General features: G+C 53.2%; 3 protein-coding genes across 6 annotated transcripts in view; 1 reads left to right on the forward strand and 2 right to left on the reverse strand.

Moving 5' to 3' along the window:
- PRDM11 (PR/SET domain 11) overlaps nucleotides 1–9,215 on the forward strand; it is an 83,777-nt gene extending 74,562 nt beyond the window's left edge. For all 4 annotated transcript variants that reach the window (XM_070487573.1, XM_070487571.1, XM_070487574.1 and 1 more), the window contains one exon: nucleotides 320–9,215. In XM_070487573.1, the coding sequence (XP_070343674.1) occupies nucleotides 320–2,484 (2,165 nt within the window). In that variant the 3' untranslated portion in view covers nucleotides 2,485–9,215. The remainder of the gene's footprint in view (nucleotides 1–319) is intronic.
- TP53I11 (tumor protein p53 inducible protein 11) overlaps nucleotides 1–21,377 on the reverse strand; it is a 456,279-nt gene that overhangs the window by 259,064 nt on the left and 175,838 nt on the right. The window lies entirely within an intron of this gene.
- Nucleotides 13,625–21,377, reverse strand: part of SYT13 (synaptotagmin 13) — a 43,539-nt gene continuing 35,786 nt past the window's right edge. The window contains exons 5-6 of the mRNA XM_014861261.3: nucleotides 19,177–19,306; nucleotides 13,625–17,525 (exon numbers count right to left, since the gene is read on the reverse strand). Of these exons, the coding sequence (XP_014716747.1) occupies nucleotides 17,221–17,525; nucleotides 19,177–19,306 (435 nt within the window). The 3' untranslated portion in view covers nucleotides 13,625–17,220. The remainder of the gene's footprint in view (nucleotides 17,526–19,176; nucleotides 19,307–21,377) is intronic.

Genomic DNA, 21,377 nt, shown 5'->3' on the forward strand with positions numbered 1-21,377 from the left:
CTGCTCTCCCCGTGGGCTGTTCAGTGGACATGGGACCTGGCAGCTCCTCGAGCGCCCGCTAGCGGAGGGCGAGGGCAGGACCCCTGGAGCATGGTCCCCACCACGGACAATCCACAGAGGAGAAGCCACACGCTGTTGTTGAGTGCTTATAAATAAATTCCAGGCTGGGATTCAGTCTGTCATAGGAACTGGCTTCTGTTTCACATAGCGTGGCACCTACCTTTGGGGCAGTATTTCCTGTGTTTTTTTTTTTTTTTTTTTGAAAAGTCTGTGTTTTTTTCCATCAGGAATAAATATTTCTTTCCCATTTGTCTTCCAGCCTCAGAGAGCATGGTCTCTGGCCCCGCCATCATGGAGGACGATGACCAGGAGGTCGATTCGGCAGATGAATCCGTCTCCAACGATATGATGACTGCGACCGACGAGCCCTCCAAGATGTCGTCGGCCAGCGGGCGGCGAATCCGGCGCTTTAAGCAGGAGTGGCTGAAGAAGTTCTGGTTCCTGCGGTACTCCCCGACCCTCAACGAGATGTGGTGTCACGTCTGCCGCCAGTACACGGTGCAGTCCTCGCGCACCTCGGCCTTCATCATCGGCTCCAAGCAGTTCAAGATCCACACCATCAAACTGCACAGCCAGAGCAACCTGCACAAGAAGTGCCTGCAGCTGTACAAGCTGCGCATGCACCCCGAGAAGACGGAGGAAATGTGTCGCAACATGACCCTGCTCTTCAACACCGCCTACCACCTGGCCCTCGAGGGCCGGCCCTACCTGGACTTCCGGCCGCTGGCGGAGCTGCTGAGGAAGTGCGAGCTGAAGGTGGTGGACCAGTACATGAACGAGGGAGACTGCCAGATCCTCATCCATCACATCGCCCGGGCCCTGCGGGAAGACCTGGTGGAGCGCATCCGCCAGTCACCTTGCCTCAGCATCATCCTGGATGGGCAGAGCGATGACCTGCTGGCCGACACGGTGGCTGTCTATGTCCAGTACACCAGCAGCGACGGGCCCCCAGCCACGGAGTTCCTGTCCCTTCAGGAACTGGGCTTCTCCAGCACAGAGAGCTATCTCCAGGCCCTGGACCGGGCCTTTTCTGCCTTGGGCATCCGGTTGCAGGATGAGAAGCCGACCGTTGGCCTGGGCATAGACGGGGCCAACGTCACGGCCAGCCTGCGCGCCAGCATGTTCATGACGATCCGCAAGACGCTGCCCTGGCTGCTCTGCCTGCCCTTCATGGTGCACCGGCCTCACCTGGAAATCCTGGACGCCATCAGCGGGAAGGAGCTCCCCTGCCTAGAGGAGCTGGAGAACAACCTGAAGCAGCTGCTGAGTTTCTACCGCTACTCGCCGCGCCTCATGTGCGAGCTGCGGTCCACTGCCTCCACCCTCTGCGAGGAGACGGAGTTCCTGGGGGACATCCGGGCCGTGAGGTGGATCATCGGGGAGCAGAACGTCCTCAACGCCCTCATCAAGGACTACCTGGAGGTGGTGGCCCACCTCAAGGACGTCAGCAGCCAGACGCAGCGGGCGGACGCCTCGGCCATCGCGCTGGCCCTGCTGCAATTCCTCATGGATTACCAGTCCATCAAGCTCATCTACTTCCTCCTGGACGTGACTGCCGTGCTCTCGCGCCTGGCCTACGTCTTCCAGGGCGAGTACCTCCTGGTGTCGCAGGTGGACGACAAGATCGAGGAGGCCATCCAGGAGATCAGCCGGCTGGCCGACTCCCCGGGGGAGTACCTGCAGGAGTTTGAGGAGAACTTCCGCGAAAGCTTCAACGGCATCGCGATGAAGAACCTCAGGGTGGCCGAAGCCAAGTTCCAGTCCATCAGAGAGAAGATCTGCCAGAAGACGCAGGTGATCCTGGCTCAGAGGTTCGATTCCCGCAGCCGCATCTTCGTGAAGGCCTGCCAGGTGTTCGACCTGGCCTCCTGGCCGAGGAACAGCGAGGAGCTCCTGAGCTACGGCAAGGAGGATATGGTCCAGATATTCGATCACCTGGAGGCCATCCCAGCCTTCTCCCGGGATGTCTGCCGGGAGGGGCTGGACCCCCGCGGGAGTCTCTTGATGGAGTGGCGAGAACTCAAGGCTGATTACTATACCAAAAATGGCTTCAAAGACCTGATCGGCCACATTTGCAAGTACAAACAGAGGTTTCCGCTCTTGAACAAGATCATGCAGGTCCTCAAAGTGCTCCCCACGTCCACTGCGTGCTGCGAGAAGGGCCGGAATGCGCTGCAGCGGGTTCGCAAAAACCACCGCTCCCGCCTCACCCTGGAGCAGCTCAGCGACCTGCTGACCATCGCGGTCAACGGCCCGCCCATTGCCAACTTTGATGCCAAGCGAGCCCTGGACAGCTGGTTCGAGGAGAAGTCCGGCAACAGCTACACACTGTCGGCCGAGGTCCTCAGCAGGATGTCTGCGCTGGAGCAGAAGCCGGTAACGCAGACCGTGGACCACGGGTCCGAGTTTTACCCGGATATTTAGGGCACTGGCATCACAGAGTTCACTAAGCTGTTGAATATTTTTTTAATCTATACTCATAAGCTTTGATATATTATATAAATATATATTATATTATATATATATATATATATATATATATAAACCCACACTGAAAATTTTTAAAAACCACGGTGACATGTCCACCAGAAGCTACTGGGAGCTTTCAGAAAGGAATAATGTCGGAAACTGACTCGTGTCTACAAAATTTGGCAGCTGCAACGTATGTGGCAACTCATTTCCACTCACAGAAGCATGTGCTGGGTCACACGTGTCCCCACCTGACAGTCAACCAACAGCATAAGCTAAAATGACGGGTCTCTGTCGTCGCCCTTTAGGTAGCTAATTTTTGTTTATATTTTCCTCCGGGGCTTGAGGTTTATGTTCTTCCCTTTTCTTTTCTTGTTTGGTTTTCTGATGGGGGTTTTTCGGGCTCCTCGTGGCCACGCTGGTCCAGCTGAGTCAGAGCTGTGGTTTTGGATGGGGTCGTGTGCATGGATTGGGGGCTTGACTCGCTTCCTCTCCCACCTGACTTCAGCTTGAGAGATTTCTATTCATTTCCTGACAAGCGTTCCTTCACTGTCTCAGAAACAAGGTGTCAGTCAAACTGTGACCCCCCGCCCCACCTCTCCCGTCCCCGGGTTATTGATTCCTTCCTTCCAGCCCCCGGATACTAAAGGTATTACTTGTTATACTGAAGGCAAAATTGCCTTACAACCGAGCTTGAAATCCCGGGGAGGGGAGGGGGTTAGCTTTCTGCATTCCTGTTTTCACATGCTGTGGGATGAAATAATATAATTCCATTCAGATCCAGGGCTGGGGGGGTGGGGTGGGAATGAAGAGCCAAGAAGTTTAGACCCCCATAGGGAGGCAGTTTTTGGCTAAAAACAAGAAAAACAGAAAGTCTATATTCAATCTACATGAATTATTTATACTCTGTCTTTATAATCATGTAATGTGTTGGGGGTGTTTTTGTTTTCCTTTAATAATCAAGAAACGCCTGCTATAGTTCAGTGGCAGGAGAAGTCAATGCAAGTTGTGTCCTGGGTTACACGTAACTCCAACGAGACTCCTTCTTTTGCAACAGGCTGATAAAAAGCACAGCCTGGCGGGAAGGCAGGGGGACACTGAGTCGTGCGTCCATGCCTGTGAACACTTCCTTTTTTGAACAGGGTAGAGATGTCCTAAAGAACAGGCAGAAATGAGATGTAAGACAGGACTCTCAAGGCATCAGCCTACACACACACACACACACACATACACACACAACCACAATATAAGCTTTAGAAATAGCCACTTGCCTATTCCCTGGGGCAAGTAGTGGTTTAAGCTGGAGGAGTCTGATGAATACTCTTTCATTCATTTAACGACCAGTATACCTCGCAAGGGAGTTTTAAAAAACAAATGTGCGTGAGCTGTTAAGAACTTCTGTTCATATTTCCACGTCTGATTGATGCGTATTTGACACGCAGAGATCCTGTATCGTGGATGCAGGTCATCTGGGGGGAGGGAGGAAGATGTGCGCTGTCCGTGGTCAGTTATGCTGGGAGCCACCCCTCTCGGCTGGCAGAGGGTGGGCAAAGGATGACGTGATCTGGCCACAGGCGAGGCCCCAGTGTCCCCAACCTGCTTGGCTCAGACATTCTAAAACTGTGGTGGCTTCCTTCCTTCTTGGTTTATCTTGTCTCTGAGGCCTCATGCCACCGTTGAGAACCATAGTGGAAATGTCATCAACACTGAACATGTCACTCCCCCTTCCTGTCCTGCCAGTCCCTTCACCCCCCACAAATCCCCTCCCCCACCCCCATGGTCTTGGTGCTAAGATAACTTTAGAATCATTGCTGCTAGTCAATAGCTTTTCATTATATAAATATATTATATATATTATATATTATTTTTGAAATTTTTTTGTTTGTTTCCAACAGTGATGTAGCATGTTAAAAAAAACAAAAAACACAAAAACTGGTTTTCTCTGACTGTCCCACTGCCAGGCCTCATATGCTGCCTTCTTCAACAAATCAATGCACCCCTGCCTGGTGACATTTGCCCCTCACCCCCTCCCCAGTCGCACATACTTCCCCACCCGCCTCTGAACAAGGAGAAAGTTTGCAGGAATTAGCGAGGAAAGACCCAGAGCGCTTTGTGACGTGTTGAAATTCCCAGCCTCGTTCCGCTTCCCCACTTGAAGCTGGTGTCTCTGCTCCCCGCTGGCTCGCCACTTTTGGAACAGGAACTGTGGTCAAGTGGGATGCTGTCGCAAAGCGCAGGCGTCCGCCTGTCCATCCCCGGCTTCCTCTCCACCACACACACCAGCTACTGTGTCTGTGGGAGCTTTCTGGGAACATCGCACAGGCTGGGACGGGCTGTGGGCGGAGAGGGCTGGTAAGGTGGGGGCCAGAAATAGTGGGTTGGGATTCTATGTTCTCGCCAACAGTTGCCTTACTCCTCCTTCCTCCCTCTGCTCCTCCCACCACTCCATCGGGAGTCATCCCCTCGACCAGTCATTTGGAAACCAGGAAGAGAGAATCGTTGATGCCTGAGCACTTCGTCAGGGCTGCAACTGTTTGCTCGCAAGAGGCCGTGGCCAAAATTAGCTCAAATTTTGATGCAGAGGGGACAAAAAATGCTTTGAGCCAATGCGAGTGTGTCCCTGTATCTCCTGAGAGAGCTGGGAGGTAGTGACCTGCCTCTGGGCTGGAAGCATGAGCGGCTGCTAGCAGCACGTGGCTGTGGGTGGTCCCCTGCCAACAGGCTCCACACCTAGGTGAGAAGGGTCTTGAAGTTGGGCACAGCACCTCCAAACGCTGGGCGCTCACGGCTTCTGCTGGCTTCAGCCAGGCCTGGGTCGTGTCAGACACACCGAGGGCCTTTTTGCCTTGGGACAGGGAGTAAGCAGGGAATAACTGGGGTGACACATCACTGCAATTTAATCAGGGCCTTTTCTCTACCCGGATGCTCCCGGGGGCTCTGTGCCTCTCGGCTGTGAGTGTGCCTGTGATGGCCCGTGACTTCTGTCAGAGGTGTTTCCACTCTTCTGCCACCTTGAGAAGGACCCTTGGGTGATGAGACCCTCGGGGTCCAGCCCGGGGAACCACAGGCCGTGCTGGCCTAAGCTTCCTTTGATGGGTATAAAAAGCCATGGCCGGGCGCTCCTTGCATCCTGAATGTGGTTGCTTCAGAGGAGACCCAGCTTCGGAGGGGCAACCGTTGGCTTAGGATGACGTGTTTGCATCTCTGGGGTTGAGACTTGTCCTGATCGGGCTGGCTGACGAGTGACTTTCTTCCGTTCCTGGAGGGGTGGGAAGTGACATCAGATTTGTGGCCAGTTGTGCCAAGCAGACACACTGCAGAGCTTGGCAGCCAGGAGCCCTTGGCATCCCAATGGTCTGCTTCTCCTCGATGGAGGAAAAAGAGCCCCATTGCCATCCAGTGTGTGCACCACCTGAGGACAGCCCAGCCTCATCTGTAACTCTTGCGGCGTCAGAATCCCCAAGGTTTGCCGGCCTGGTTGAATGCGAGAGTCTGGGCTTCTGGACCCCAGCTTTCTCTTTTTGATGACGCCTGTGACATCCTGTCATGCTGGGCAGCTCCTCACTGTCGCCTGAGCGTGAGAGTGATCTGGAGCTCCGGGCTCCCTGCATGGCCAGGGTGCTGGGCCCCGAGTCCAGGGCGGGTGGGCAGCAGCCCCAGCCCCCACTACAGGTTTCATGTTGAGTTGTCTTGCTGGATTCCCTCTTCTTGACTTGCTGGGATCCACCCTCTCATTGGGAGGAAGGACCTTGTGATTGTTTAAGGTAATGCTGAAATCTTTTCCATTTGTTTGGAAGTGACACCAAGAAGGAGAAAACAGGCAAAGCATGTTGAAGGCTAAGCATGATCGCGGAGAGCCTGGAATGGGCTCTGGACGTGGCCCTCCCTGGGCTGTGTGGCCGGCATCCTTCCGGCTTTTCACCTGGAGCCTCCCGGGGTCCAGGACGTGGGCTGGGGCTGAAAGCCAACTGCTCTTCTAGACTCTTCCTCTTTCATTTTTCCTCCCACCCCGTCGAGGAATGGGAATTTCGTGTCTAGAGCTGGTTCGGGCTTACGGTCCGGGTTGATTTCCAAGTAGAATTGGTGCTTTTTCTAGGTCCCCACGCCCAGTTTGGGCACGAGGCGCCTGTCACACTGGACCCCGCCCCTTAGAGCGGCAGGCCAGCCAGGCCAGCCTGGGGCAGCTGAAGCCGGAGGGGAGGCCAGGCCCGGCCCGGTGGTCAAGAAAGGCGTGTTTGCAGGGCAGGTGTGCTTGGGAGAGCCCGATTCCGGACGCCAGCCTCCTGGGGAGGCAGTGCTGGGTCATGGCTCTGGTCCGGTTTCCTCCTGCATCTTGAGGCGGGGAGACTATGTCAAGAGATGTGCAGGGCCCTTCTCCGGCCTGGAGGGAGGCCCCTCTCTTGGTCTCTGTTGACAGGGTGCGTTAGCTGGGTAAATGGAGCTGTGATGTTTTCAGGGGCCTTTGAGGCGATCTTCGTGTGTTAGCCAGAAGGAGAAAAAGTGCCCTTTTGGGAGGAAAATGGTACGACCCTCCTCTTCCATCTGGCTCCCCCCTTCCCATCCCTTTGAGTGGTATCGCCCTGGAAATACCTATGCAATCCCGACTCCTAGGAGACTGCGTGGAAGCAGGGGCATGCGCAGTGTATAATAGAGACGCTACAGCATCTATATTGTATATATGGACATAGACAGTACGTATACACACAGAGTAAGAGAGAAATCACGTCTATATATCTATAAATAATATCCTATATATTTATACATTTCTATGTTTTAAATAGATATAAAAACAGAGTCTATAGAGAGCTGGGACAGTAACGGGAAAGCCTGTCGCTGTGTCGTGCGAAGAGGGAGGAGGCAGAGCCTGTGCGGGGCGGGGACGGGAGCTGAGCAGGCGGGGCTTGCTGGGATGGGGGCCGCCCGCCCCGGAGAGATGGAGAGGGGAGGACCTGCGTCCCGGCCCTCTCCGCGCACTTTCTCTCCTCTGCCGCAGGCCTGGTCTGAGGTTGGAAGGAGACACCCCCTGAGCTCCAGCTGAAGTGCCCCCCACATCCCCCCCACAAGCCAACGCTTAGCGGTCACTGCTGCTCGGCAGTGGGACACGGTCTCTGATCCCCTGGTGGAGAGACCACTGCACAATTTCTCCGAATACCCTCCCCCGCCGGGAATGAGCAGCATTGGTGGCAATAGGAAAGGTGCGAGAGGGACCGCGCGCGGTCCCCACTCTCGGTGCGTCCGCCGCCCCCTGGAGGCGAACCTCTGAAGTGCAGCCGTCCTGGCCTCGCTGACCGCGCCGCCCCGGGCGGCCAGGGCGCAGAAGTGAAGCGGGCGCGGGGCATCAGCTAACGGGGAAGGCGGGGAGAGACACATCCTCACGCTCAAATTCAGTGGCAACTCCAGTTCAGAAGCAGGGCTTCGGCCCGGCCCGCTTTGCACAGCTGCTGCTGCTGGCTGTACTCAGGACAACGCGCTTCCCTCTCCTGCACTTCACCCCACCGCCACCCTAACAGGCAGGTTTAGTTCATGTACACTGTTCTGATTCTGTGACTCGAGGCGGAGGCCGAGCCCGACGCCCAAGCTTGTCCACTTCCGCTGTGGGGGTGGGGGGCGCCTTCCTCTGCCTGTCCCTGCTCCCTCCGCAAGCCGGGCAGGGATGTCTGGGGCCCGAGGGGGCGCTGGTGCAGCTGGCAGCACGACGGAGGGCGTGTGCAGCCCTGACAGAGTCAGAAGCCCGTTTCACGTCCAGGTTTCTCCGCAGTTTCTTTCCCCTGGAGGTAGGCGAGGAGGGGCTCAGGGAGCTGCAGACGATGGGAGACGCCTGGGTAGCCGCACCCTCGGCCCTCCAGGCCAGCCTCTGCCTTCCGGCTCTCCAGAGGCACTGAGCTCCCATCCCTGAGCCTCCTCTGACCTCCTGTCCTACTCTCCCCCACATCCTACCAACGGACCTCAGTCCCCAGCAGACCCACCCTACACCCACAGTCCGGGGCGGGTCTGTTCTGCCAATGCCCACCTTCTCTCCTCCACACCGGCCTGGGTCTCCTTGAGCCACAGCTAGCTGCCCGCCGGGTCTCCAGACACCCTCCAGTGCCTGGCTCAAAGGAGACCAGGCCCAGCGGGTGGCCAGGGGATGGGCATCCCCGGGTAGCAATCCCACAATGCACTGTACCTCAGAGAGAGAGCTCGCCATGGGGCATCAAGGACACCCGGCCCTCCGTCCAGAGGACAGCCGGTTACAACACTGCTCACAAAAGGACAAGGGCCGGGCTGCCCTCGGGCACCCCTCAGTCTTCAGTTTTGTCTCTCCGGAAGAGCCAGCAGTCTGACTGGGTTTTTTAGCCCCTGTCTCTCTCCTTCTCTCCACCCCCAGGCTGCTGAACCGTCTCATTTCAATCACAAAGGAAAAATAAAGTGGGGGTGGGGGAAAATACTTAGGAGTCTATTATCACATGCATATTAGTATGTTAATACTTTCTTTCTTAAAAAACAACCTCTTGATGTTATTACTTTGCAGACTACGCTTTATAGTACCTGTGTGGGGCCTGGGACACTGGATACAGATAGAGATATGTTGGTTTATCATAATATGTACGCAGAAACTTTCCTTTTGTCATATTATCCTTGTAATGTAAGAAGATTGTTAATAAAAGCATTTAAATTTACTCACCAAGGTCGAATCTCTGCCTCCTTGCCTCTACCCCAGGCCTGTGCTCAGGGCCACTCAGGATGGGTGCCCTCGCAAGGGCTCCGGCATCAAGTTAGGAGCCTGCCAGGTTGGAAGAAACTAGAAGAGGTCTTCCACGTCCCTTCCTGCTGCTCTCACTTTGTCCCCATTCAGTCAAGTCCACTTCCAGCAGGTAACCTCGATGCCCCGCCCACCCATCAGGCCAAAAGGAGGTGTAACGGAAACCGTTCAAAATAAACCGATCTGGCCCCACGCGCATTTGTCCCACAGGCATCTCTGAGGAAGCGCACAGAGCTGTGCTGGACAAGTAGTTGTGCTGGTTTTCCCACCAACTGCCGTGCTTGGTTCTCCACTTGCTGGCCCCGTCCCTGGGGAGGGGTCTTTCCCCCGTAGTTTGCTAAGGGGGCTGATGTGGCTGTTATGGGGGTGGGTGATAAGTGATAATTTGCCCAAATTGTTTCAGAAAGAAGACGGGCATCGATTCACTAAAGACCTGGGGAAGTGTTTTTAATTCTTCCTCCCCAGAAGCTAAGCCCTCCTGCTCCCAGCACCCTCCAGTCCAGCTTCCTTTCAGGCCTCCCTGCTTCCCTTTTCCTCACCTCCGCCTTCTTAGTGCGCCGTCTCCCTCCCAGCCTGTGTCCCTCTCACCCCAGAGGCCGCCTCAGCTGGTCACTCAGAGGTTTCGTGTTGTGAAAGCCACTCCAAGTACCCATGGAATGTTCTGGTTCTCTGCTTTCCCCAGAGGAAGGGGAGTCGGGGAGGAAGGAGCGAAGGGTGTAGCTGTCCATGTCTAACCAGCCCAGGTGGACCAGGGTCAGCCACTGCCCCTGTGGCCATCCGGATTTCACCCACATTTGCAGCCCTGTCCGGGACGTGCTGAGGAGTGCTTCTCTGGGAAGCAAGGAAACGAAAGATCCTCCATCTGCACTTGGCCGTGAGTTTGGTCTCCCCAAGGCTGGGCTTGGAGGCTGTGGTAAGGGGGGTAGGTCCAGTCCACTCCCTTCCGCACCTTTTCTCCCCAGCTGCTCCCCAGCTTCCGTCTCCAAGGTTCAAAGGACGAGCTGAGCTCACCCCGGAACTTCACAGCACTGAGCTCTGTGTGCAACTGTGTAAGTATCCTATGTGAATGTGTGTACCTGCGTGTGTATGCGTGTGATCGTTCTGTGTCTGGTCTCCCCCTTCTAGAATGTAAGGCGCACAAGTGGAGACTTTTTAATCCCACTGTGTGCAGTTCCTATCACATAGTAGGCGCTTAATCAGTGTTGACTGAAGGGGTGAAGGAATGAATGACTTTAATGGTAAAATTGCAAGCCCAGCAATGCTGTCTTGTTCGCAGCGGGAGTCCTGGGTTCTCGCACTTCTCCTGTCTCCGTCTCGAGTTCTTCATTTGATCAGGATGACCCTGCACCTGACCCCTGGCTACATCTGGCCTTGACCCAGCCACTTCTGTCTACAAAGCTGGAGGTCGCCCAAGGTGCTTCCTTGAGCTCCCCTCCACGCAGGCTGGCTCTGTCCCTTGGATAACATCCACCCAGGGCAGTCAGGCACGCCCAAGTCCCCCAGGCGAGAGAGATGTTCCAGCTCGTTCCAGCCTGGCTGTTCCGTGGTTCCAGGTAGCATTTTGAGGTTATTGCCTATGCATCTGTTTGTGCAGGTGCTGGCCACTGGTTGTACGTCAGAGCCCGGGCTTCGGGGTTAGAGCTGTACCTCATTCAAATCCCCCCTCTGCCTCTTACAAGCTGTGAGATCTTGGACAAGTCGCTTATCCGGGTCTGTCTTCAGAGCTTAGCACAGAGCACTAGTTTGTCACATGCTGACTACTTGTCATCATTATTGTTACTGTTGCACCTTAGATCAGGACAGGGCAGATGCTAGGAAGGGTTGGGAGTCCCTTCTTTCACCCAGAATTCCTGGGGCTCTCCTGGGTGAGGGGATATGTGTGACTTTTAATTCAGAGCCACCAACACCTACACCGACAGTCAGCTTGGACGCCTCTGCCTGCATGGGGATCCCCTTTTCTGTCTCAGCCCAGAGAGAGATGCTCAGGGCACCTTCTGCTTCGACACCTTGTCTCACCTGGCTCGCAAGGGAAAAGGGGCTGTGTAGAGGTTTGGCTTGTTTGTTTGGGCAGGAAAAACAGGTTTCTCCTTGCTTCTCCCTGGTTTGAATCCCTGGGTTTCTGAAACAGGATTTCTGCCATCACCCATTTGCAAACAGGCTGCCCAGAAACACCTAGAAGGAGCATCGGGAAATTCGGATGGGCAGCCGCACTCCAGCCTGGGCCACTTTGAGAGGAGACCACACCCGGCTGAAGACGAGCCACCACGGAGCTCTGATCACACAGTGGCCACCACTAGACCCGTTTTCATGGTGATGTCTGGCTTCCAGCCCCAAGACTGGCTTCCTCCCCCCTTGCCCCAGGTAGGCGCCTGCCTCCATCGCTGGCTTGGGAAAACTGCTGAGGTCCCTGCCAGGGACCATCTGTGCTGGCTCACCTGCAGGGGACGAAGGAGGAGAGCACGGGGCAGCTTTCCAACACTGTCACCAAGAAAATGCCCCACCCTCTACATCCATGCGCAGCCACATCCCAGGGCTCTCTCCTTGCCAGGCGTCCGCCCTGGGAGGGAGACGGAACAGATGCTAGGGTTCCAGGCTCCTGAAATGGTAGTGCTTCCAACTGCTTCTCAAAAAAGGGCAGCTCTGGGGTGGAAAATTACCACCGGCTCCATTAGCAATTAAGCAAATGAGGAAAGGCTGACTCAGAGCCTCAGGTGACGGTGCATATTGTCTGGAGGAGGGGTGGCTGCCAGCAGGGGACTGCTAAGATGCCAGGGGGCACCGCCAGGCATGGGGCATCGAGGGCAGGCACAAGTCTGTGGGTTTAGTCTCTTTTACGCACATGAATGGAGGCCAAGGACGGGTGTGAAAAGTACATTGTTGCCAGTCTAGGTCACAGCATGACAAATGTTAAAGCTAGAAGGGGCCTTTGTGATGATTTGGTCCAAATTCACTTTACAGGTGTGGAATCTGAGGCCCGGAGGCAAGTGTCTTGCCCAGGGCCGTGAGGTGGCCAGTGACAAGCCCCCTGGGTTTCAGGGTCCCAGCTCCTAAATGCAGGGCTCTGGACCGGAGTCAACTTTCTACACAGGCGCCGAGTGTGTGTAAGGCAGCTCAGTGGAAAGGTCTGGATAAAGCGATTAGTGCACTCGTCTTCCCTCTTCCATTTCTGTTATGTGAGTCCAGGCTCTCACGGATTAGTTTTGGGCTCCGGTGCGCCACATCCATGGTTATCTGTAAAACACAGTCTACAGGGCATTTGGCTACGTGGGATAAGACCCGCTTCTCCTGTTTTATTATGAAAATAAAAATCCTGGTTGTCATTAAAATATAATATGTATGTATATAATATAAATGAAGGAATTGGGGCCAGCCAGGTGGTGTAGTAGTTAAGTGCTCGCACTCTGCTTTGGTGGCCCAGGGTTCGCAGGTTGGGATCCTGGGCGTGGACCTACATACCGCTCATCAGGCTATGCTGTGGTGGTGTCCCACATACAAAATAGAGGAAGACTGGCACAGATGTTAGCTCAGGGCCAATCTTCCTCAAGCAAAAAGAGGAAGATTGGCAACAGGTGTTAGCTCAGGGCCAATCTTCCTCAAGCAAAAAGAGGAAGATTGGCAACAGATGTTAGCTCAGGGCTACTCTTCCTCACCAAAAAAAAAAAAAAAAAAAAAAAAAATTAAATTAAATAAAGAATTATATGCACAGACTTAGAAAGTGAAGCCACTTCATAGCTTTCTTTGTGGATCATTTATCCTTTCTAAGAATCTTTGATTTTAATTTCATGTACCCTGGCTGATTTCCTACTTCCTCCAGAGGCCAGGGCTGCAGTAGGTACCAAGAGGACCTACGGTGCCAGGATCCCAGGAGTCCCCTTGTCCCTGCCCACCATCTGGAGCAGAGGGGACCACTGGCTGCTGCACTGACTCTGCCAGTGACGGGAGTATTTTTAGGGTGAAGAGGAATCTCTAGTTTCCACCTAACTTTTCTTCTCAAGAATGATGTCAAGGTCCCGAGATGCCTTGCCCGGTGCTTGCACCCCCAGTGTTTGTATGAAGCCCCTTTGACTCAGAGCTCAAGCGAGGCCATCAAGGCATGCATGCACACACACACACGGGCACACACACACAGCACCATATGATCTCACAATTCTACTCACTCCTAGGTAGATATCTTTGAGAAACTTGCCCATGTGCACAAGCAGACTTGCATATTTGAATGTTCATAGCAGCATTTCCTCTAACAGCAAACAAACAAAAAGAAAACATCTAAATGTACATTAGGAGAATGGGATTGTGGTATATCCATACAATGGAATACTATACAGCCGTTAAAAATAAATGAACTATGTAGATCTGCATGAATAAAGCTCAAATTTTAATTTGGAGCAAAAAGAGTGTGATGCAATTTAAATAAAGTTTAAAACACACAGAAATACTCCATAGGACTGATTTTTCACATACATGTAGTAAAGGATAAAAGGATAGAATGCTTGGGGTGAGAAACCCCAAATTCAGGATGGTGGTCTCCTGATGGTGGTGGCTGGGGGACTTCGACTGTATTTGTCAAGTTTCATAAAACTTGGCAGTGGTTCACGAGTGTCAACCCAATTATTTGTTCTGCATTTTATAGGTCTAAAATATTAAGTAAAAAAGAAAACACCAGGCAGACGACCCAGTTTGAAAGTATTTATTTACCACTGAAAGGGTTTTGCTCCAAAGTGTGACACCAGGCATAGGACAACAATGTCTCATGCGTCTTTTTTGTGCTTCGGTTCATGATGGTAAAACAGACAGACACTTAGCATTGACAACAGGGAACACGGGCAGCAGAAACTAATCACAAGGACCAGGTCTCCCTTTGAATGGCCCTCCCCTCGATTTGGCCCCGGCTGCAGCCACCTGCCGCCCAGGACTCCCATAAATCCCAAAGGATTTGTCCCACCTTGCTCTCTCTACATGGCGTTGTTTGGGGTAATTTGTCACTCAACCCACTGAGTCACATCTCCACTTGAAATGGACAGACACGGGCAAGGTCTTGATCAACAGGCATTCAACCAAAAATATTGATTTGTTGCCAGAAGTGGAGTCACAGAGTAATGAGGGTGGCCCCCAATTCTCTATCCCCATCGCTGTGTCTGTGAAAGAACCCGGTCACCTGTGGGCAGCAGCCCAGTCTGAGATGGTCTCTCCCTTTAGGTTCACCTCTGCTTCACGCCCTTCTTAGAAAATGCTCCCTGGAAAAGTACCAGGTGTTCCTTTCAAAAATGATCAGATGCGTCACACAGACAGAATGACTCGAATTCGATAGTAAATTGCAAACATATCTGGTACAAGGTAAGCTGATGCGAAGATCACTGAAGTTTTAAAATGTGGCAGTCTGAAATCTCCAGATAACTTAAAATTCACCAAGACGGAGTGTTGGTGGAAAAGCACAGTGATTATCTTCGCTTCCGTCATTAATTGCATTGACGTGGAGGGCTGGGAATGGTCATTAGGTGAACAGTAATGTTCAATGTCATGAATTTCTAGGGCAAATGTTGAGATGTCTGGTGTCTTCACCATGTGCCACGTCTTTTTCTGCCCACTCCCCTATCCATCCTTCCTTCATTAATTCATTCAATAGATATTTATTGAGGACCAGGATCCAGCTTCAATCTAGGCGGTTGGAACACACTGTGTGAACACAACAGACACAAGCCTCTGCAAAAGCCAGCTCGTTTCTGGGCTGCCCGCTAAGTGAGGTGACGGCTGATACCTAAGACGTTCTGTGGTGGCATCTGACCCCTCTCAGGGGCAAGCTTTGCCTTGGATTCTGGAAAACTAAACCTTGGAAATGCAGAAATGAACGCCCCGTGATGGATGACCGTGGGTGGAAGTGGTCATTCTGGGATCAGAGGCCCTGGCCAGCCAGCCTCAAACGTCCTTTGGTGTGACCGTAAGGCAGATGCATAGATTTATAAGAAAGTAGAACCCATGTGTCCTGCTTTTAAGTCCAGAATCAGACTTTTCTAGAATGGAGGAGCAGATGCTACGGAGAAGAGAATCCTGGTCAACTTAGATCCAGAATGTTTTGCTCTTTTTGAGCCATGCCAACCAAAAAAGGAGATCAGAAAGGTGAGGGTGGTCTCAAAAACATGATAGAGGAAATCAGGAAGAAACGCTTTTTGTAAAAAAAAAAAAAAAACTCGGCAGGAGATAGTCAACATCAATGGTGAAGATCTCCAATGATCTCAAAGGCTTTCCCATTAAAGAGGGATGAGAAATTTTTCCTGTTTCTTCAGAGCAGTGGTCTAATGCTTTTCTACTTCTGTACAGAAAAGGGAAATGATGACAAACGTCAGATTCTCAGGGAAAGGCTGAGAAGGACTTGACCAGTGGAAGGAACGAAGGACCGTCTGTATCCATCTCGTCTAGGAATTCTCCTTTAGATCAGGGGCTGCGGTGACGTTGGCAGAGTCTGGGCGTCAGGGCTAAGGAGTCCGAATGCAGAATCCACGTTTCTGGAAATGCCTGGGATGGTTCTGGCACTTTCCAGATGTTGTCAGCTGCCAACATGAAGTGTAAAGATGATCTGCTGGTGGCCTCAGAGTGTCTTCAGTGAGGGAGCGCCTACAGCTTTTGAGCACTGTTTCATCTGTACATCGTTCACACAGATAGAGCCGCTGTGACACTTGTCCTGTTGTACACACAGCCGACAACAGAACCCAGGAATCCCGGTTCACGGGAAGATATCGTATTCACTCAGCACAGCTCTTTGGAATAATTAGGTAACTATTTGAAACCTAGCTGCTGGTTATTTGCTGATTAAGTGATAGATCCTGAAAACTGAGGGAAGGAGGCCCATTGGCAAAACACTTCATTTCCTGGCTAAAATTGTCTTCCTTCTCCGCCCGCACGTGGCCAGATGTAATAAACTAACTTAATATGTGGCCCCAGCTCAGTTCCTCATGCAGTGGCTGGAATGCTGCGAAGGGACAGGTCTGTCTCGGAGGGTCACTTGGTGTTGCTGGCGGATGTGACAACCGGTGCCACATACCCAACACACGATCCCCACAAGTATCTTGTCAGGGAAGGTCTTCCCGGATATAATAGAAACTGACTCTGAGACAAAACAAGAAAGTTATTCAACAAAAAGCACAAAATTCAGTCCAAGAGCAGGATCTGAAAAGCACAGACAAAAATATCAAGAATTAAAATAATGAAATGGAAAATAACAGCTCCCAAATTTCACACCCACAGTTGAGGTGTCCGGCGTTGGAACAGCTGCCCAGGGTGTTGGGGCCCCCACAAGGGCTGTGAAAACCTGTCTGGAATATTGTGGAGGGGGTTTCTCCACGAACAGTGCCCCAACCGCTGCATCAAAACGACTCAGGGCTTGCTAAGAAGGCCGGCTCCCGGGTCTCGGCTGGGAATACCAATCTGCGACGTCTACAGGGGGGCCTGGGAATTTGCTGGTGATCGTGCACACACTAAGGTTTGAGAACGGCAGGGTGACTGCCTTGAGTTGGAAGCGTGATTTAATGCTGGCTAAGATTTCATCCCAGGATACTTTTATTTCCTTCATCATTTGTGAAATGCTTACTTTTAAAAAGCCACATTCTTCGCACCCATTATTCCCCGAATTAAGCTGTCTCCACATCTGAGCTGACCCCACCTGCAATTCTGAACACAGAATCATGTGTATTTGGTAAGTGTCTCTTCAGTAACACAGATGAGCAAGCTGTGTGCCTCAGTGTGACCTGGATGTCTCGTTTCCGCACACTGACTTGCCCTGCTCATGTTCTGGAAACGAGAGTGTGAAGAAAGAGGAATAGGGTCCTGGCCTTTGCAAACGCGTCTGTCTTCTGGGTGTCGGCATGAGGATGGGGCAGAAAGAGGAGGTCGCAGAGGACGGCTGGGGCTGGAGGGGCGGGGCTGCACCCAAGGAGGGGGGTGACCCGGGAGGCTGGCTACAGGTGCAGCTGGTGCCACATGGCGATCTGTCGGCGGGGGTTTTTGAGCATCTCCTCCCAGTGGCTGCGCTCGGAGCCCGAGGCGTGCAGGCCGAGGCTGCAGTGCCCAAGGGTGCAGCTCTGGCCCTCAGCGCTCTGGCCCAGCACCTCCAGCTCCACGCTGGAGGCCCGCAGCAGGTCATCCGGTAGCTCGAACATGATCATCTCGTTCCACACGGGGTTGATCTTGTGCTTGGCTCGTTTCGTCTGCTTCTTCTTCAGCTTCTGAGCCTGATGCTTTAAGGTCACCTTGACAGAGACGTCTGGGGAAGGACAGAGAGGAGAGAGAGAGACGGAGAGAAGGGCCAGGAGTGAGCTGCTGGGGTGTGGTGGGGCCCGGGGAGGATGGTTCCTCTCGGAGATGGAGAGACACGAACTCCGGCTCAAGATCCTCATCGAGGCTCCCTCCCTCTCCCCCTCCCCATGAGCCATGTATTCATTCAAAAATTATTGCATGCCCACCATACGGCAGAAACTGATCTAGACATGGAGATGAACTTACACCCAAGTATGGAAAACAGACGATAGCTAATATACAAGGCTAGACACTGGGTGACCCTTGATGGGGTCATGCCAGAGTAGTCACGGAAACATCCTTGCATGAGCCTCTCAGTGCTTCATGTCCCACATCACACCAGGCCCAGGACAACGGCTCAAACGTCCTGCAGCTTGATTTTAAACTCAGACCAGAAAAACTAAGCTGTCCCGTCTCTTCATCCCCTCGGTTCTCCACTCACGCATTTTTGTCTTAGGACAGTAGGTGTCCTGCTGGTTGGTTGAGTTCTTCTCCTCTGTTCTTTTGGAAGTTTGACTTGAGGAGCCCGAGCTCATATGGAGGGTGAGGGCAGACTGCCTTGGCCCCCACGGGAACCCCACCAACAGAGCAGCCCCCCCAGGAAATCCGCCCACAGGGCACCAGGCGACCTTTCGTGGAACATCACAAGGCTCGGGACCGGCTTCCGTTTTCATTAGTCAAGGTTCCCGAAGCTAACGTGAGAATAATTGTTACTCTGTATTTATTGCTATAATTATCACCCCTAGGTGGTTAGTTTGTTATTTTAGTGGAGATATTTAAGAGACAGAGTGTTGAGCTGTAATTGTCCTGAAAGGAGCTGTAAAAAAAAAAAAAGAGCAGGAAGCAAAGAATTGCCTGGAGGGGATGAAGAAAAAACAGTGAATTCTGACCTTTGGCTCGGGAGTCTGTGAGCGAGACCAGCTCTTCTGATTTCATTCACCCAAGATCTTGTGCTCAAAGATTCTGATCGCACTGGCAATTCTTTACATGTATGCTGCTATAAATGTCTATTTATTTATATCCTGCCAGGAGCACTTGGCTCCTGGGCCACTATCATATGGCTAACCACCGCTGCTGTCCTGCCCTGACAAGAGCGCCTGTCTGGTCCCCAAGACTTGAGGCCTGAGCTGGGGTATCCAGAAGGAAAAACTGAGGCTTCCAGAATGTTGAAGAGATGCTTCTTTGGGGATATAGGGCACAGATGCCCTAAACTCCAGGCCGCCCAGCCTGACACCCACACAGCTTCTGCCGTCACCCACGTTCAGCTGGTGTGAGGATGGCAGGGTGGCAAAGGCTGGAAGACACAAGAGGCTGGAGTGTGCTTGGGGACGGCTGATGCTTCTTCTGGTGGATCTGCAAGGTGGGGACCCCCAGGCGGCTCCCACATGGGCCTGCATGGATGGCATTGACCCAGGACGTGAGTTTAAAGAATCGAGCGTGTCCTTCAGAATCAGTTTGTGAGTTCGGGGTGGAGGACACACCTGAGGCCGACGGCACAGATGGACTCGAGCTCCACCTCCCTGCTCACTGGTCCCCACCCCTCCCAGGTGCCGCCTCCCCCTGCGCACATCCCTGGAGGCGGGAGGCGCCCTGGCTGTCCCCTCTCACACCCTGCTCACCCTTCCCCAGGAGCTCCTTGGCCTGGTTGGAGTGGAGGTTCTTGGCCTTAATCAGCACGACCAGGAGGCGGTTGGCGGCTGGGAGGTAGCTGATGGACAGGAGTACCTCTCCCGTTCCTGCAGACGGCTCCTGGAACAGAAGACGGGACACGGGACGGGTGCCTCGCTTAGAGATGGCATCTGCCACGATAACGAATGCCAAGGCTGGGGTCACATGGGACCGTATCCAACAGCATCCTGGAAACCATGTACCCACCAACACCGGGTTCTACACCCCTGCGGACGGGAGGGCGGCGCGGAGGAATTACATGCGGTGTATGTTTCAATACGAGTCTGTTTCATTTGCAAACAGACTCTTGTGATTATGCACATATCTTGGATTCACACCCAACATATAAAACAGATCGAAGAGATGCCACTCAGGATGCGGCAGGGGCAGAGGGCCAGAATCCCCCTCACCCTTCCTCACCACCCCCAGGCTCCTGAGGCATCTCTGTAGATCTCTGGGATTCTGGAGAATGCCGTTTGAGAACCACTGCCTTGACCTGTCAGGTTCCTGGGGCAGTGGGGGGCTGTGGGGGGCTGTGATTCATTACTCTGTTTAAAAGATAATTCCTTCCAGCCCCTGCAGGGCTGAGAGAGTCAATAATGTGCTGTACGAATGCTCAGAGGGGCCTGGCTTGGTCAACAGAATGGCCAACTGCGTCAACGAAAGGCCAGGCAGACAAGGGAGGGCCGGGACCCAGAGACGGCTGGCAGTCTCTGTGCTTTGCAGGAGGTGCTGACGCCCCGTGAAGCACCCAGAACGCCCACCCCCTGTCTACAGCTTTACAGGGCGTCTCCACCGACATTTCTACAAGGCTTTGTTAGGAATTCCGACAAATCCACTGAGTGTCAAAAATGACCAAAAGAGTCCCCACAGGAGGCCGGTGGCTGTCACAGTCCAAGGACAGAGCTAAGACTCCAGAACCAGCCTGTGTGGGTCTGAGCGCCAATCCTGCCACTTGCCAGCTGTGTGACCTTGGGTGAGTCACTTAACTTTCCCAAACCTCCATTTCTTCATCTGGAAAATGGGAATAATAATATCTCCACCCAACAGGGTTGTGGTGGAAATTAAATGAGTTAATATTTCATGGTTTCGAATAGTGCCTGGCACATTCCATATACCATGAAACTGTTTGCTTTGATCGTGACCGTTCGTTATCCAAGAAGGTCAACCAGTACTTCTCGAGGTTATTAAGTGGGAACATTGTTTCTGGGTGAATGGGAGCCGGGCTGGATGGAGGAGCTGGCTGGCCCTCTGCCCAGGCCACACACCTTTCATCCAGGAAAAATGTCAGCGTGACCCCAACGACTCCACTAGCCATATGATAAAATGATTCGGGAACGTTGGAACTGCCAGGAACATTGGCCACGGTATGACTAATAGCAGCTAACGTTAATTCAACACCTACTTAGTGCTGGATGCAATTATCTATCTATCCCACTAGGCTGTAAGCTCCGGAGGGCCGTCCCCAGCACCCAGCACCCAGCACAGAGTTGACCCACAATAAATAGTTGTGAGAAAGAAGGGTGAGACGTCCCTTTCGTCTTAACCACAAGAGTGGGAGGGACGTTGATTGTTGCCATTCGAAGCATAAGACCCTGATGCTCAGAGAGGGCATGTCACTGCCTCCTGAGGTCATGTAGCCAGTACGTAGCAAAACCGAGCCTTGGACCGAGGTCTGGCCCAACAGCAAAGCCGAAGATCTAAACCCGTGGCTCTCCGGCGCCCTCGGTGGACAGACCTCTACCTTCACGGTAGAGAAATGAGGCCCCGAGACTTGCCTAGGAACTCAGAGAGGGGCAGCGGAGCTGGGAGGGGCACCAGCCTCCTGATTCAAGGGCACTTATTGGGGGTCGACGGTCGGCCTGGGCTGTGGCCACAAGGTGACCGGGCTTGAGCCCTCTGCTTCCCCCAGGCCAGGTGAGAGGAACCTGGACCCATGAGCCCGTGAAGGGCTCGTTCCCTTGGTGTCGGCTCCCAAGAGCTGGGGATGAGCCCAGCCAGCTGCACCAAAGCCAGAGAATTGGAACAGCATCTGCCCTTAACTTAAGCACCTGCCGACAAAAATAACCCTCTTTCTTTCTCCATCCTCTCCCTGGTTTTTCCCGCCCCCCCCCCATCTTTCTCCTGGGCTCTCAATGAATCATTCAAGCTG

Source organism: Equus asinus, chromosome 17, assembly GCF_041296235.1.
Source record: "Equus asinus isolate D_3611 breed Donkey chromosome 17, EquAss-T2T_v2, whole genome shotgun sequence".
Taxonomy (NCBI): domain Eukaryota; kingdom Metazoa; phylum Chordata; class Mammalia; order Perissodactyla; family Equidae; genus Equus; species Equus asinus.